Here is an 18,933-nt window from a genome sequence, read left to right as displayed (position 1 = left end):
AATGGTTAAATGCTATGTTATATACACTTTCTACCATAAAAATAATTACAAGCTTTGTAACTACATTTCAACATGAGGGGAAAATGCAGACAGCAAGCTAAAGAAACTGGGAGTACATAAATATGTATCTTGGCACAAATGTCACTTCATCAGAGTAGGCTTTCCTAGAAGCCTCCAGCCCCCTCAAAAACAAGGACCAGCTCTTTGTTCTATACCTTTTGTTAAGTACTGGGAATTGAATCCAGGGGCACTTCACCACTAAGCCATACCACCAGTCCTTTTATTCTTATTTTAAAATTCCAAGACAGGGTCTGGCTGGCCTTATAACTTGCGATCCTCCTACCTCAGCTTCCTGGATCACTGGGATTACAGGCATGTGCCACCATGTCTGAACCCTTTATTATATACTCTTATATTATATTGCCCTAACTCTTCTTTCATTTAATCACAATGAGTCACTGATTCAATAATCAGAGAAAAAAATTCTCCCTCATTAGATTGAATTCCACTGAGAACTGGCACTATTTATCTTTATCACTAAATGTTCAGCACCTACTACAGGAGGTGGCTTACACATATTAAATGTCCAACAAATTTATTGAACGCTAACAGTATACCCTACACTCTTAAATCATTTACTTACACTTAAGAGTCTACTAAATTCTAAACATCCTAAGCATTATTTAAACTCATTTTTTTGTGAAAATCATATATGAAACCCCTTACCAGAAAAAAACAAACACACATAAAATTTTACATCATGATTTCAGGAATTCAAAGACTTTCTAAACCTTGGATGGACTGTGAATTAAAGTTCTGTTCTAATAAGAAAATTGTGTGTGGAGGGAAAAACCTAACGTCTTCCTCAAGAAAGGGTCTCTCTGATTTGACAACTCCATAAATTGGTCTTCCTAAAACAGTTTTGACCAACCAAAAGTCCTCAATGACAAAAGAATCATAACTAAAAGTAAGATGAACTCCAGAAATAAGAAGTTATTTCCAGTAAAAAGGTCAGTGAAGAATAGAAACCAGATCTGACCCAGCCAGGTCCATCTTCTCCAGTTTTTTGTTTTGTTTTAATATGGTCTCCTTACATTGTCTCTAGTCCCTTACACAGTCTACTAAATGAAATCACAACCATATTCAGATCCACTTCAAACACTACCCTCAATATAGCTTTTGTCTATTTATCCTGACAAAAACTTATCATCTGTCTCCCAACAAATTCACAGTTAATTAATGGTACAGTTATAAGTATACTTATATAAAGCCTTATGTTATCTTTATTAATTCATTTTTAAAAAGTATTTGGACAAAATACCTTTATTTTATTTATTTATTTTTATGTGGTGCTGAAGATCAAACCTAGGGTCTTGCACATGCTAGGTGAGTGCTCTACTGCTGAGCCACAACCTCAGCCCCACAATAATTCACTTCTACCAATTATGGAGCTACTACTTCTCAGCTTCCAACTCACCCTCCAAACTCCACTTTGTGATCCTGGGGCTGGGACTATGTGAGCCACAGTTTTCCTTTGCATGTGGCTTCTTCTAACAATAAAGAGATGGTAGAAAGAGACTTGAAAGCTGTAGGAGGAAGACAGGGTATTTTTCTTTCCTTATCCCTGTTTTTGCTTCCTATTGCTGTCAGCATCAACTAGCACCTCTTCTACAGGCTTGTTCACAATTCATTCTAGAAGCCACAGTGATTCCAGTTTGTTCAATAAAGGGTCTCTTTGATCCTAACTCTACAGAACTAGCATCACCATGCCTGTAGGAAAATACCAACAGAACCAAGCTAGAACCCCCTTTGCAGAGTTGTGGGCTCCTGCTCTATACAGCCTTCTCTGAGGCCAAGACATGAACACCAGCCAAGCAGCAACCGCTTCTCAGAGGTCAGTCCTGGCTCCCTTCCTCTAAGCTTTTTCCTTTCTTTTCTTTGTTCTCAGTTTTAGAGATATGAGTTGCTATTTCCATAATATCTTACTATTCCCTTGTTGTCTTCTCAGTTTTTTAAAACGTAATTAATAATTCTTTATATTAAATTCTGTTAAAACTCATTGGTGTAGTTTTTATCTCCTGAATGGATCCAGACACACTTGCTTACAATTCAGAATCAAATCACTTAGGAAAGAAAGGAATACAACTTAAAATATTTTATTATCAAAATACTTTATTTACAATAAGTGACCAAAATAAATAGTGAATGAATGAAAAGCTCACACATCTATAGAACAGCCTTATTTCTTCCAGCATAGTCCCTGAACCCTGCCTCTGTAGGGCTGGGGATATAATTCAGTGGAAGAGTACTTTGCCTAGCATACACAAAGCTGTGTTCAATCCACTGACCCACCCTCTACCCCTCCCCCAAAAAAAAGAGAGAAAGAAAGAAAGAAAACAGCACACAGCCTCAAAGCTTCTCCAGTTGGTTTCTTCCCTTTTGTATATTAAAGATCCTAAAGACTGTTTTGACAGGCTTTTTAAGATCCCCTTTGAATGTTCACTCATTTGAAGCAACTATAATTTTAGTGTTTCGCTTGTACCTGCTTGTCAAGTTTTATTATATAACGTGTTCTCACATTTATCTGCTCTTACTTGCAGTACACATTTTAAATGCTTTCCAAGCTGACTTTTTAAAACTCCATCTTCTGATTTATTGTCCCCTTTCCCCCTTTCTTTTCCAATTCCTTCCTTCAGGACATTGATCCTACTTTTACTACCAGTTTCCTCAAGTAAAAATGAGAGCATACTAAGATGACTTTCCAAAGTTCTCTAAACAGAGAATCAATAATTACATGGTGCCCCTCAAAATAGACCACCCATGTTGGCAATTTTTAATTAATGCACATTTATGTACTTTAATACATTCACATAGCACAAATGTACAGACTTTTAAAAATTTTTTTTAAAAAATTACTAAGGTTTGTTCAAAAGAGCCATACTATGGCTACTTCTATTTTCACAAAATCTAAATATCTCATGATGTAGAAATTGCCAGACCACGATTAATTACATTTTAATAATTCCAGGTATAACAGCTTTTTAAATTTATACAGTGGAAAATAATCACAATACCTTTTATTTGTCTCTTTCCTTCTGTGCTTGGTTATTTCTTTTAAGGCATATGGAAAATGACTCATAAAATGGTGTTTGAAGTCAATAAGGTAATTCTTTCGAAGCCAGAACTCCTGTTGAAATAAAGATTAAGATTAGCTATCTATGAGAAATAAATGTACAATAATCAATAAAACTTTAAGAAAAAATTTGATAATTTGTCAATATTCAGCTATAGATGGTCCATTATGATACACCTTCTGCCAGAGATATAAGATGCAAATAAAATTTTAAAATCAGAATGAACTATTAAGGTATCCAATTTTCATCCACAGATCCTTTTGGTACCTGATAGTTATTTCCTTGAATTTATCTGCTACTTAAGAAAGAAAAAGGAAAAGTAAATGAGATTGGAAAATATTATGAATTTGAACCACTAATGGAATATTTATAAAATATACAAAACAAACTCTTGTACTTAGCATTCTATCTATACCATAACTACAATCCACGGTGATTCCATTGTTTCTCATTAAAGGTATCCAAAACTTAAAGCAATGCATGTCTCTAAAATATTTTAGCAATAATGGTGAATTTGTCATTCCCTCCTACTTAAAACACTTAAAAATTCCAGATGAACATTCTTATTTCTTCTGATACAGAGTAACCAATCATCCCATTCTGCCAGACACTTAGGAGTTTCCTAGGATATAGGATTTCAGGTACTAATGCGGCTAGGTATAGCTCAGGTGCTCCTGCTTAGTATACTGGGTTCTTCTCTTCTTCCTGACCTCTAATTGTTTGGATGTACCAGTCCTTAGGTGTTTCTTCCCAAGCTCCAGATTCTATTTACAGGTGTACACTTGACATCTCTTGAACTTTTTACTATTAATCATTAGATGATGGCTGCTAGAAGAGATGGTGACCATAAAGGAGTTCATTAGTGTTCTAGTTTTATAAATTTGACATTTAAAATTAAATGAACAGGGCTGGGGTTATGGCTCTGTGTTACAGCACTTGCCTAGCACGTGTGAGGCAATGAATTCAATCCTCAGCACCACATAAAAAAATAAATAAATAAAAGTTATTTAAAAATCCAAACTCCTTAACAGGAACCAGAGTTCCACATGATCTGGCCACTGTCACTCTTCTTCTCCCTCATCTTCCACTTCTACCAGTACCTCACTTGCACTTAGCCTTCTAGTCATTCTTCAAATATGCCAAACTTGTTTACACCTAGGAACACTTCCCTATACCAAGAATATTCTTTTTCCTGCATATTTATTTATAAGTCTTGTTCCTTTGCTTCATTCAGTTACTTTTTAATGTCTTAACCTCAGAGAGCATTTCCTGACAACTTATCATTCTGTTCTATTCCCCACTCCTATGTCCAGCACATGCCTTCTTTATACCTGACTTCATTTTAAATTTTATTTCCAGCATTAATATTATATACTTGTTCACCTTTCATCAACTATAAGATAATCACTACAAGCTCATTACCAGTAAGGTTTACCTTTTTATGTCCACTGCCTAGAACAGCACCATAGAACTCAAAAAGACCAAATTTCTTCAGTGATGAAACTGTTGTATATCTGTGCCATCCAATACAGCAGTCACTACCCATATGCAGCTATAGAGCACTTAAATTGTGGGTTGGTAAAATTGAAGAACTGAATTTTAACAAACTTAAGTTGCCCCACTTACACATGTCAAATAAATCTTTGAGTAAAATGACTCAAAAAGCATGACTACATCTGTTTACATATTCTAATTCTCACAAGAAAAGGGTACAACAATGGATCACATAAATAAAAAGCAGCAAGTAAGCCAACATTAAAATACAAGATACAAATTTTTATGAGTAATTATAATCCTGAAGCCAAAATTGTTAATATAGGACCCTAAAAATCAAAGTACATTAAAAAGTTAAATTATAATTTAATTTTTAAAACCAGCTACATATTAAGAGTATTATCAGAAATAAGCTATCTCAGTAAGGATCAGAGTATCCAAACACTGCTTGTAAGTTCAACGTACCTTGAGATTTCTTTTCAAAACAAGAATCAGTTTCAAATTGCTAAAAGATTTAAAAAACAAACAAACAAAAAAAAAAACCTACTTGAATACAAATTAAATCTCAACTGTGATGCAGATACTATCAAAATTAAATGCATTAAACAGCACCTAAGATGGTACCGTAACCCAGAGGCCAATTTGTCAACAGAAAAACCTATAGACTTTCTGAAAGAAAAAAAATTACCATTCAGTCTGCCATCTGTGACTTGCATTAAAAGGCTAAGGAATGCCATTTGATTCCTCCTTGTCTTAACTAAGCCTACAAATAAAGGTGAATGAGAGATGGGAGTTAAGAGTAGGAATGCCAAAAAAAAAAAAAAAAAAAAAAAAAAGCCATTCAATGTCACTCGGCACAGCTAACATACACTTTTATACTTTATCTCTAAGATAATAGTTCTTATCAAGTTATTAGAATTTGGCACAGTAAATCTCCCAAAGTAAATTAGAAATAGATGCTTTCAAATATTAGTCCTGAACTAGGAATGCAATTCAGTGGTAAAGTGCTTTGCCTAGTATGGTGTGAGGCCCTAGGTTTGATCCTTAATACTGCAAAGATATATACTATCCTATCTGAATTACTCCTCCATCCCAATTCTATGTAAATAAATCAAATTAACATTCTGGTCTTCAAAAGTCCATAATCTTTTATGCTTAGTATGGCATGTTTAAAAAACACTAATAAACCTAGCCATGTTATAATAAAAAATAGTTCTACGGTATAATATTTTAAATATCCATAAAACTAAAGCAATATTTAGAACCTTTGTCATTTGACTGGTAGAAGATGACCCAAAACTAGCACCAATTAATTAATTTGCATGTTCTGCATTTTGGGCTTACTATTTTACCTAAATATAATCACTACTACTAAAGCAATAACAAATGTTTATTGGTGCATCATATATAACCAGATACCAAGGAATTCTGGAATTTTTATTTCTCAGCTCTCTAAAACAGAAGGAAAGACCAGTATTCAAAATCCATGTTAAAATATCATTACTTTCATTTTTTCTTGGCCTTTCAAATGCAAATACAGCTTCTGACATACAGGATTATGTCCTAATAAGCCCATTTTTAGTGGAAAATACCCTAAGTCAAAAATGCATTTAAGCTGAGAATGATGGCTCATGCCTGTAAACACCTGTCTGTAATCCCAGCAGCTCAGGAGGCTGAGACAGGAGGATACAGTGTTCAAAGCCAGCCTTAGCAATTATGAGGCGCTAAGCAACTCACTGAGACTCCATCTCTAAATAAAATACAAAACAGGACCAGGGGTATGGCTCAGTGGTTGAGTGTCTCTGCATTCAATCCCTGGTAAATCCCCACCCCAAAAATGCATTTAATACACCTAGCCTACCAAATATCATAACTTTGCCTAAGTTATCTTAACTCATCTTGTCCAACATCACAGATATAATATTTACCCAATGTCCTGTTTTTAGAATGGTTTATATATGCAAAAGTATTGTCCCAGTGCCCAACTTATAAGACAATTTGTATTTTCAGTCTGAATCACAATAAAGGATATAAGCTATAGGTTATGATTTCCAAGATATTTTAATGCATCTATGTCAATTTTGTTGATACAACTGCAGAATTGAAAACATGGGACTTAATGAGTTAATCAGTGTTACAATTACTTACATTAGCCTATGTTAGGGCAATTATTATCTAACATAAGCCTATTTTACAATAAAGTGTTGAATATCTCCTGTAACTTACTGAAGTGAAAAAAAACAGAATAGTTGTACAGGCAAGCTCTTTTGCACCATTCTAAAGTAGAAAAATTTTCGGCTGAACCATCCTAAGTCAGGGACAGTAGATCCATTCAAGAATGCAGATAATACATACTTTTCTAAAGAACTGTATACATTATTATATCATGAGCCTACATCAAAAATGAACTGTCAAATAGAAAGCAAGTTTTGCTTTCTCAATATCATATACTATACCTCTAATCATGATTAATTTTTTCAATATGTCAATACAGAAAAACTCAAAATTTAAATCAATAAAATGCCTATTTGAAAAAGCAATTTAAACACCATCCCTACAGACAGGTGATAACAGTGCTAGAACATGCTCAACCTACCTTAGTACAATTCCATAATGCTTTTCAAATTTATCAAATATTACTACTTCAGGTTGAAATTTAAAAATTAGAACACCATAATGCTTTTCAAAAATTACCTGATACTACTACTTTAGGTTGAAATTTAAAAATCAGAACAAAGACCTCCTTCTCTGTTTTATGTGTTCATAGACAATTATAAGGATTTATATCTGTCTAGTCAAAAGTTCTTACAGAAATTCTTTTATAGCTGCCCTTTTAAGTGTGTTGGCATATTAATTTAGCACCAACTTAATTTCATAGATTATTCTTCCTTTCTTGCATAGCAAAGGATTAGCATACACACCATATACTACATTCACAATAAGGTCTCGGTTTGGTCTTTTCTGCTAACTTAAGCAACATGACACAACTAGAAGCCATTACTTAATAATTTTACTTGCACTTTTTTAATCCTACAAAGACCGCCAGAGACTAAAATGTCCCTAAATAATCAATCCATCTTAGAGGCTGGGGTTATGGCTCAGTGGTAGAGCACTCACCTCACATGTGCGAGACCCTGGGTTTGATCCTCAACACCACGTAAGAATAAATAAATAAACTAAAGATATTGTGTCCATCTACAACTAAAAAATAAAAATAATAATATTCCACCTTAAACATTTTACACTACTATGAATTATATCTAATAAAATCAAATGGAATCCAGCAAATTTTTATACATCTCACTAAAAAACTACATATATTCATAGATAATAACCTCACAAAACTATTTTCATTTTTTTGAAGTTCACACTTAAAACTCTTGAGTATTTTTTGGGAAAATGCACAATTAATTATATAATAAACTGATTTCTAAGCTTCCTATTTACAATAAAAGGCTTTACTAATAAAGTAAAAAACCCATTAGTTCTCACCAATTTATGGGTTTCATCATGTTGTTTAGAGAGTTTCCACAGAAGAGAAATAATATTAAGGACTTGTTGCATAACCTGTAGCGGTTCTCGCTCAAAACCACTTCCAACAGAAGCAGCTAGTTGTGGAGGTACAGCTTCAACCCAACATTCAATTAACAATGGAATTATTATCTCTATAAATCCTTTCAGGTTTTCAGTAGATGACAGTCCTTCATCCACAGCTCCTAGTCCTCCAACAAAAAACCTTGTAAGGAAAGAATAAAATTTAAAAAAATAATTTAAAAAAGATGCATTATCCCTTACTCAATTTAAATCTTATATATAAACTACCAGTAAAATGAAGCACCATGAACTGATAATTACATTAAGACTACTAAGAAAAATGAAATTCTAAGATGACAAAGCCAACAGAGATCATCAAGTTTTACTTCTCGTTAGGCTTTTCTAGAAATGAATAAACAAACATACTTTCAAATAAATCCTCCCATCAGGAGTCATCAAATCAAATCATGAGTAACTACATGGAAACTATGAAAGACAACTTCATGTCTTCCACCATTAGGCATCAATGGTCAGCAGTTAGAATTCAATATAGGAAAACTGAGCGTGGACATAACTGAAATCCTTCTTACCGTAGCCTGAACTGTGAACTGACATTTGGCTGTGAACCCCCATTTTCATAAACCTGGATGTGTTGCTGGTCGTTGGCATGTTCCTTCCAGTTGATAAAAATGGAGTTGCTAGTGGCATGGGGATTTTCTTTTTGTTCCTGAAGTCCTTCACTTTCTCTCAACCTACTGGATCCATCTGCCAAGGCCTGAAGGAATTTACTGAGTCTCACTAAGACTTTCAGCCTCCACTGCTGAGAAGTGAGTCTCCGATTAGGATTTACAGAAAGTATCCAAGACTGGGATCTGTCTCTATTTACCAGTCCTTTGGACAGCTGCTGATGAGAAATAAGTTCTACAAAATTCTTAAGCAATATACTGCTACGGCCAGTAATTAGAGCTGGGTACTGTTCCAGCAGAATGTCCAAAACTTTCAGAGAGTCCTCCTGAATTCCTTCAGTAATGTGAGTCATGGCACTAGAGAGATGGGCACTTACCAAAGGAAAAAATGGAGAAATTTGTTCAGCTCGTATTTTGGGGGCCAGGAATTGAAGAAGTTGAACTGCTGCTAATCGTACATTAGCATCTTTATCTGTAAACACAGCAGTCACTTCACTTAATATGTTTGAAAGGTGTGCATCAATTATAAATGGGTATTGAGACAAAAGGTCTTTAAGTCCAAGAAGAGCACTTTGTTTAACCCCAGCATTGTAGTGATGCATCTGTGACAGCAAATCCTACAAACAAAAATAAAGTTTTTAGGTGTATACACATCTATACATTATATCATTTTCAACTAAACATGCAAACTAAGCTAATTAACTGATACTCCTTATACAAACTGCCTCAATAAGTATTTTAAATGCTATTAAACTTTGATTAACTTATGATTTTAAGTTTTGCCTTCAAAATATTTTTAGCTTAAAAAAAGTTACATAATTTTCAGTTAGAATTTTTTTTGACATTAAACTGCATACAGGCTCAGACACTATAATTTAAAGTGATAGCAATCAACACCATCATTTATTATAAACCTATTATGTACCAAACATTATGGTGAGTGCATTTATGTACTTCTAATTTAACAGGCCTTTTCCTGCCTATTTTAAATGTTCTTTTACAAGTGTGAGGTCTTTTACAAGTGTGTATGTATTTTATTCAGAGGATACTACTTGAGAATTTTATTCACAGAATGTTTCATATAACAATTGAAAAAATAACTTCAAATACATTATTATTTAACCTCCAGAGCTTCAAAAGCAAAATTAGAAAACATGTCCTCACAAAGACCTATACACAAATATTCATAACAGCATTACTCCTAAGAGCCAAAAAGTGAAAATAAATCAAATGTCCATAAGTGATTAACAAAATATGACAATCATACAAAGGAATACTATTCAAGGATATAAAGTACTTTTCTGATCCAAGCTATAACATGGATGAACCTCAAAAATATGCTAAGTGAAAGACTAATAACAAAAAGAAAAATCTTCAGAAAGATTAGTGATTGCCTAGGCCAGGAAAAAGGAATGGGGAGTGACTTCAATGGATAACTTGGTAAAATATATTAAAAATCACTGAATTGCTTACTTTAAATGGGTGACTTTCATTATGTATAAACTATATCTCAATAAAGCTATTCAAATTTTTAAACAAAACTTCTGCTCAAACTTTGACTTTAAGCATTTATAAACTAGAGTTCCCTAATCTAAAAATCTAAAACCCATTATGTTCCAATATCCAAAACTTTTGAGTGCCACAACACAAGTGGAAAATTCTTTACCTGACCTCCAGTGATTTGTCAGTCAAAACATGTGCATACTAAAATTATTGTATAAAATTACTTTCAGACTACGTGTATAAAATAAAATGTAGACTTGAGTTCCACCCCTAAGGTATCTCACAATGCATTTGCAAATATACAAAATATGAAAACAATCTGAAATACAAAACACTTCTGGTTCCAAGAATTTGATAAGAAATATTCAATCTGTAATATGAACCTATAACAAACTATGGGCTACATAGGTTCAAAAATAAATGTGACAGGGGGCTGGGGCTGGGGCACTTAACAAAGAGAAAAATTGAGAAATTTGTTCAGCTCGTAGCTGAACAAAAGTGTGGTAGTGCACTTACCTGGCATGTATGAGGTACTGGGTTTGATTCTCAGCACCGAATATAAATAAAGGTCTATCAACAACTAAAAAACTATTTTTAAAAAAATATAATGCAACAGAATCTTAAGTAGCTATAAAAACAGATGGAAAACTTTTCGTCACAAACATGATACATCAAACAAAAAGTTAAACTTAAGAATTACCTTCAGATGAAATATATTATCAAATAAGTATACTAGAGGAAAACCACTATCATTTAGTTCAGCAAACTTTTATGGAAGAGGTAAAAAAGATGCAGTTCCAAGATCAGATATGGATAACAGATGAACCCTAAATATCACCTATCAATAAACTCTGACCCTAGGCAAATCATTTCCTCTAAGAGTTTAAGCAACTTTTTACAAAAACATTCTACATGATTTCAAAGAAAATCTTATTTTATCAAAATGAGATTTATGACTTACCTTTATGTTTAATTTTCTATTGTTTGTTGGAAGTGTTCCATCCTCTTTAAGTTGCTCGGGAAGATGTATAGTCTTTGTTTTAAAGTTTGTAGCAGTAGCATTTTCTAACTTGGGCTTCTTTTTACCAACTTTCAGTTTTACTTTTTGGAAATCATCTTGGCGTTTCCTTTTTTTGGTCATTCTTGAGTACTGTATCAAAAACAATTAAATCCAACATTTACATTACTCTAACATTTCAAACATAAAAAGAATTAAGGCCAACAGTGATTATGCCAGAGGATCAAAATATTAAATGGGAAATACTTTCAAGAAGTGCAAAAAAAAAAAAATCAGTTTAGTCAAGAAATGCTATCAGAGCCATTAATGATAAGGCAACAACTTTGTCACTAGCTTTGCAAATTTTTTGTTTGGGTGGGAGGTAAAGACCAAGAGTAGGGGATAAACCTGGTATAGGCTAGGTGAAGAAACTAGCATCTTAAATATCAGACAAGTTCAGACTAGATAAACAGAAACCCTGTATCTCCCGCAAAAAAAGATAAAAAGCAACATAAATGGAAATACAATGTTACAGAGGGATAAGGAACAAAGACTAGCTAGACCACTATCATAATAAATAACTCAAGCATAACCATGACACCTTGTGCCACCTCCTCCTCATCCACCACTACACTGTTTGAACATATGTTCAAATCTTTCTACTTACAAAATCATTGATCTGTGCCTCCTACCCATTCCCAGGCCACTACATTAAAGAAGTCTTATATTTTTTACCCTTGACTATTATTCAACAGCTTCCTCAGTGGTATTCTTGCTTTGTCTCTAATGTCTACTATTTAGTCCTCTGGCCACAGTCACCAGACAACTCTTTCTAGATAGATCTGACCAAGACTCAGGAGATTGCAGTTCTTTATACTCACAGAGAGTAAAACTTCCTTACCATGACATATTATGACCCTCCTAATGGAGCCCTAACCACTCTCTCCAGCTTTATCTTCCCACAATCTAACTTCTAAAAAACAGCCTACTCTTTCTGGAATCAGCTCAACTCTTTTTGATACATTTTCCACATGCCTCAAAAATAATGAATTCTGCCTTCCACGGTACATCCAATTGAGTAGATAAATATTTCTGAAATAAAACTTCTCCAGTCTCCATAATTATCCTGTGCCTATCTATGAAGTCACAGCATTAGAGAGAGAGAGAAAAAAAATAAAGTCTGCAGTATTTCAAGATTAATAAAATGGGACTGGGAGTGTAGCTCAGTGGTAGAGTGCTTGCCTAGCACATGTGAGGTACTGGGTTCAATCCTCAGTACCACACAAAAAATAAATAATATAAAGGTATTGGGTTCACCTGCAACTAAAAAAATTTTTTTAAAAATTAATAAACTGGCTGGGCCAAGACTAAGCAGCTGAAGTTCTAGCCTCAATTCAAGAAGTTCATAAGTCAATCAGCTATTACATATCTAAATTCACTTAACTACAGCATTTTACTACCATATATCCTCATTAGCTAGGATATGACAATACATTAAAAGTTAATTTTATTTTAAAGCCAACTCGGTAGTCCCAGATGCTCAGGAGGACGAGGCAAGAGGATTGTTTAAGCCTAGAAGTTAAAAGTATAGCCTGGACAAGTATAGCAAAATCCCATCTTAAAATAAATAAATAAAGCTAATTCTAAAATTAGACTGATGCTTATCTAAATTCTGCCACTTTTTTTTTTGCTGTTCTTATACACCGTGGCTCAGTTTAACCTACAAGATGATAATAATTATACCTACTTCATATGGTTGTTATGAGATGGAGCAAATAATGAGTTTATGCTTGTAAAACACTCAGAACTGTGCCTTGCACATCACTAAATACAGACGCTAACACATACATGTGTTCTTGAAGTCTTAGGACGGTAAGTACATGCCAAGCACAGTATCATATACACTATGTATACTATCATTCTATCAGTTGAAAACCATGCAAAGAAGGTAGTTCCAAACCCATTTAACCATGTGTTTCAGAAAGATGAGCAAGTCAGTCCTGGAGAGGGATTCATTAGGACTGAGCACTGAAAATCAGTTTTAGGTTATACATACTGGAATTAAAATAAGGATTGAAGTCTGTGTGGAAAAATGGTTTGCCTTAGTTCATTTACCCCAAAAGTTTTCATTCCACCCACCACTCTTGTTGGGGGGAGAGGGATTAAGAAATTATGGGTCTAAAAAGAAAGCCCTGATACTCATGTGGCCTCTTTTAATATTAAAAAAAACCACACAGCTTTTATTAATTAAGCGAGTATACTTTGTGAGCTTTTCCTTCCATTTACCATAAGCTGGAACTAGAAATCAAAGTAAATGGTACAGTACAATGAGACAAATTAACCTGTGCCTGCTCTCCGCCCCCCAAGTCTTCTGAGCTCTCTTTAATCATTTAAGTACCTGGGTTTCCAAAATGCAGTCAATTGGAAAGTTTATGCCATATTATCCATCATTTCTTATCAATTCACGGTTTTCCCTCCATCAGGAAGATTATGAGGGCTAACTGCCACATTGACTTTTTGATCTAGGAAAGTTTACCAGGAACTTTAAAACTTCTAGTAGCAACTGTTATTATTTTCATTTAAAAGATTCTCGCAGCCCGCAAATCAAATCGTTCAAAGTCACTTTTACAGTGGTTGATTTTGAGTAGAGGGCAGCAACTCTAGCTTCAGGGACAGACCTCCTATATCATTTCGCTGGTCCTCCTCTGTATGTGAGCCCCAATCGGTTTTAAAAGTCAATTTCACATATTCCTACTGCAGGGCTTTACTAACCCTGGCGTATCAGGATTTCAACTGAACGGAATTTCAACCTGTTAGTCTGTCATCAACCTCATTACCCTTCCTCATTTTCAACTGCTTCCCCGCCCCCACCCCCAAATTAAGGAGAGCAATTACAGGGTACTCGGCCTTTGATAAATTCCTCTCCAAACCGCACTGAGGGGCCAAAGACACCAGCTTTCCCAGAAAGCAAGCGCCCCAGGTAAGGGCGATTCCAAAGCACTGCTGGTCTGGTTCAGCTCGGAACCGACCGCTTGCTTAAATCCCCTCGCCCAAAGACAGACGGTCAATTAGGGGACTGGACACCGCACCCCTTTTCGGTCCTGCGTCCCAGGAGTGAAGACCCCCAAGGGTCTTAGGGAACTACTTCTGCTCCCGAGGACTCCGGTCGGAGCCACGGCCGGGAAAGGTGCACCCCGAGCCCCACACTGGCCTAAAACTCTCCCAGCCCCGAAACCACGCGAACCCGCCCAGTCACTCGAGGCGCCTCCAACACGGTGGGCGCCCCGCCCCCGCACAGTCCGCTCCGAACCCCGAAGACCCAGAAGGGGCGCACACCGCCACCGCCCGCCCTGCCGCTTGGGCCGCGCGCCGACCGGGGGCGACGGTCCGACGCGACGTCCCGCGCCCCGGGTGGGCCCAATCCGACGGGCGGCGGCCGCTCACCTGAGGGTGCGGCCGACACCGGCGCGCAGAGGCCGAGGGGTAGAACGTGCGAGCACTAGCCCACCGGGCGACAGCGTGCGCCGCCGGCCACAGCCTCTCACTCCCGGAGCGTGTTTTCAAATCGCCTCGTCCTCACGCGGCCGCGTCTCCTTCCGCCGCCCGGAAATCAGGGCCCCCTCCCCCGCCCCGCCGCGCTCACGTGACCCCGGCCCGCAGCCGCGCGCAGCCCAAGAGGCGGGGGCCAGAGCAGCAGGCCACGCCCCCGGGGGAGGGGGCCACGCCGGAAGCCCCTAGCTCGCCCAGGATGGGAACGCGTGGAGTCTGGGACCTGGGGCCAAAGCTGGCCTGTGAGTCCAGCCCGAAACTTCTCTAGCCTTCGTCTCCCAGGTTGCCGCCCAGGTTGCAGCTGGTTGGTAGCATACTTGTTCTCCTGCTCTAGACCACGGCTGTTCATACCTGGAACTGCCTGCAGAGAGTATAAGTTGGACTGAACTGAGGAAGCTAAACTTTGAGACAGCAAGGATAGAACATCTGGAGACATTAACCTAGGTTGAGGTAGAACACAGAAGAATTAATTAAAGGAAAGCAGAATACATCTAGCAAATAGAGCCTGGAAGACTTGGTATTTTTTCTAGTTAAGTATTTCTCAGCATATAATTCTTACTACTCAAATTAAGTGGGCCCAGAAAAGTTAAAGGAAATGGGAAGAGGAGAAGGGAAGAGGAAAGAACCTTTGAAAGGCAGTCTTGCGAAAGCCTCGTATGGTGGCATGGAAGAAAGAGCTCCAGATATGGAGTGTAGACCCTGATTTAAATTTGTCTCTACAGCTTACCAGATATGAATTAATAAAGTCTTGCTCTCATAGTGAGCCTCCACACACTGAGTAGGATAAAGCAATGACATCTGAACCTGGGAGACCTACAACCAAGCATGCCTACTCTGTGATGACAGGTAAAGAGGGAGTCCCAGGGGTCTGACAACACAGCCACACCACCACAGTCTTCCCTGAATCATCTTAAATATTTGGGAGTCATCAGCATTATATGTTACTTCTAAAAACTATGAGACTGGATCAGAAGAGAAAAGGTGTATTGCAAGCCAGACACGTCCCCTGAACTCCAGAATTGTAACAATCTATTCAATATTTCCTTCAGATAACCAATATACACCTGAAGGTCAACATGTCCAAAACCGAACTGCTGATGTCCCCCCTGAAATCTGCTCCTCCCAGAGGAGCTAATCTGCTAAAACCTTTGGGGTTTGGGCCTGACTTATTCTTTCGAATCTGTCATCCAATCCATCAGGAGATTCTATTGACTATCTTTAAATACATCTTCCCCAATTTACCTACTCTAATGTTGCTTTCATGGTCCCCATGATCTCCTGACCAGCACAAAAAGCCTGAGAAAAAGTTTCTCTACTGCCACCATTGCCCCTTTCCTGGCTAAGATCTAGTATTATCACAGCAGCTATGTGGTTATTTAAAGTCTAAATGAGATCAGATCACTCCTTTGCTTAAAACCTTTTAGTGGTGCTCCATTTCATTAGATATAAAAGCCAGAGTCATGATGGCCTCAAGGTCTGTCACATTCTAACACAGGCCCTTAACCTCTTGTAATCTTCCTCTCCTCTTTTTCATTGTGCTCCAGCTACATTTGTTTGCCTTGCTCAAAGACATGAGATATGCATCTACCTGCCTATAGACTTCTTTTTTTTTGCCATGCTGGAGATGAAACCCAGAGCAAAATGCATGCTAGACAAGTGTTCTACGAGTTAAATCCCCAACTCAGCTGTTAGACCTTTTCTTAAGCATTTACCTCTGCCTGAAATATTCTTTAATAAATCCACATGGCTTACTCCCTTCTTTTGCCTACTCAAGTAGCTCCTCAGACAGGCCTATCTTAATCACCCCATTTAGAATCACGGACTACCTTGTCCTAGAACTTGCAACTCTCCTTCCTTGCTCTACTTTTTAAAAAATTTTTTGTTAGAACTTATGACATTCTAACATACTATGTGATTTGCATTTATTAGTTGATTTGTTTCTCCATCCAGCACTAGAATGTAAACTCTGTGGGGTGCAATGGTGCATGCCTGTAATCCCAGCGGCTTGGGAGGCTGAGGCAGGAGGATCATGAGTTCAAAGCCAGCCTCATCAACTTAATGAGACCCTAAGCAACTCACTGAGACTCTGTCTCTAAATTAAATGCAAAAAGAACTGGGGATGTGACTCAGTGATTAAGTGCCCCAGGATTCAATTCCTAGTGCCAAAAAAAAAAAAAAAAAAAAAAACATGTGCTATATATACCCCTAGACTAGCACACTGGGATAGAGGACATGCCCTGTTGTGTTCACTCTTGCACTGCAAGAGTTCTATTTCTGTTTCTGTTCTTCAATAAATCCTATTGTTACACACTCATCCTGGTCTGTGGAGTTTATTCTTCAAATTCACAAGACCCTGAACCCTAAAAAAAAGGATTGATGGTGAGCTGCTGGAGTCTGCTTCAACACTGGAGGACAGGGCCCACCATCAAGAGTTACAGTACTTCTCATCTGCAGAGGCCTGCAGCCTTACACAGACCCCATCTGAAGCAGAAGCAGAGAATCCAGTTTTGTCTCATAACTCTGGTTTCAAAGCATGAACAGGGTTGGTTTTAGGGCAGATCTGTCCCTTGCCTCTTCCCTTGCTTCTGGCAGCCTTATATGTTCCTCACAGATACTGTTCTGTGTCTTCACATCATATTCTTTCTGTGTCTGTTTCCCCTTTTTATAAGACACCAGTCGTATTGGATTAATTATACCCTAATAATCTCATTTTAACTTTTAAAAATATCTCATTTTAAATCACCTCTGTCAAAAATCTTATTTTCGAATAAGCTTATGTTCTGAGGTACTGGGAATTAGACCTTCAACATATCTCATTTGGACACAATTCAACCCATAACAGTCACCAAGATCTGTGTCTACTCATCTCTATGACTCATTATCTAAACACCTTTTTTTCTTTTTGTCAATGCTTAGAAGCTTCAGAAAATTCTAGATTAGGTCACTCCCACACAATCTACCTAACCTTTACAGCTTCTCTTTAAGAATGTTTTCTGTGCTAGGCTCCAAGTTAACATTTGCTTTGGGAATAAAATATCACTGCTTAAAAAAAAAAAATTGAAATGCTACTAACCTAATAAAATTTATTTTATAATGTCAAAGTGAACAATAAAAGCATAAATATATTAAACTGACTCATATTTTAGAGCACCTGCTAACACAAAAAGAGTCTCCTTGGAGAAAGCTGAAAAGGACTGGTTCAAATTTAATGCTATAACCAGTGACAGAAATTCAAAGCTCATGATTGCTCTGATACACACAGTATGCAAATTACTAGCATACTGCCTGGCACAGAGTAGGTCCTCAATAAATGTCAGATATCTCTGTTGGTGATGTATTATTGGACCATATTTGTGAAAAATGAGCTTTTATTCTGGTTTCTTTTGTTTGTTTGTTTTGGTACAAGGGATTGAAGCCAGGGGCACTAAACTAATGAGCCACATCCCCAGCCCCCCCCCCCTTTTTAATGTTTTTTATTTTGAGATAAGGTCTCACTAAATTGCTCGGGGTCTCACTAAATTGTTGAGGCTAGCTTTGGACTCAGGATCCTACTGCCTCAGGCTCCCAAGTTGCTGGGATTAGAGGAACACAGGCACCACTGCACCACTGCACCCAGCTTATTCAGTTTCTTAAAGTAACAGGAAACCAGTTCTGACTTTAAATGAAAAGAAATCTATTAAGAAGGAATTGGGCAACACACAAAATGACCAGAAACCTGCCAATCCAGTCCTGGGGAAAAAAGACAGGTAGGAGGGAGATCAGCCAGACCAAAAAGTACAATCACCATTACACAACAAAATCAGCCTAGGACATAATAATTGGAAAAGAGGAAGTGAAATTATCTCCATTTGCAGATATGATTGTATACTGGAAAACAATATCAACTGAAAAGGTGCTGTAACCAATTACCAAATTCAGACAAGGTACAATGGTATAAATTTAATATTCAGAAATCAATAGTCTTCATATATATGAACAATAACCAGTTAGATGATAGGATGAAAAAGGAGGTCCAATTTGCAATAGCAATCAAAAC

General features: G+C 37.0%; 2 protein-coding genes across 3 annotated transcripts in view; one reads left to right on the top strand and one right to left on the bottom strand.

Annotated features, from left to right (window-relative positions):
* Window positions 1–1,786, top strand: part of Invs (inversin) — a 169,056-nt gene extending 167,270 nt beyond the window's left edge. The window contains exon 18 of the mRNA XM_076845754.2: window positions 1,754–1,786. The gene's annotated coding sequence lies outside the window, so the exon portion shown is untranslated. The remainder of the gene's footprint in view (window positions 1–1,753) is intronic.
* Tex10 (testis expressed 10) overlaps window positions 1–14,941 on the bottom strand; it is a 46,009-nt gene extending 31,068 nt beyond the window's left edge. Inside the window, exons 1-5 of one of the 2 annotated variants that reach the window (XM_076845759.2) lie at window positions 14,793–14,941; window positions 11,313–11,501; window positions 8,753–9,465; window positions 8,121–8,364; window positions 3,075–3,187 (exon numbers count right to left, since the gene is read on the bottom strand). In XM_076845759.2, coding sequence (XP_076701874.1) covers window positions 3,075–3,187; window positions 8,121–8,364; window positions 8,753–9,465; window positions 11,313–11,492 — 1,250 coding nt within the window. In that variant the 5' untranslated portion in view covers window positions 11,493–11,501; window positions 14,793–14,941. Of the gene's footprint in view, window positions 1–3,074; window positions 3,188–8,120; window positions 8,365–8,752; window positions 9,466–11,312; window positions 11,502–14,792 lie in introns of those variants that run through there. The other variant, XM_076845760.2, reaches the window with a different exon arrangement.
* Between the last annotated feature and the right edge of the window lie 3,992 nt (window positions 14,942–18,933).

This window comes from Callospermophilus lateralis, chromosome 2 (genome assembly GCF_048772815.1).
Source record: "Callospermophilus lateralis isolate mCalLat2 chromosome 2, mCalLat2.hap1, whole genome shotgun sequence".
Taxonomy (NCBI): Eukaryota; Metazoa; Chordata; class Mammalia; order Rodentia; family Sciuridae; genus Callospermophilus; species Callospermophilus lateralis.
Note: the sequence above shows the minus strand (reverse complement) of the source record. Positions and strands in the feature narration are given on the sequence as shown.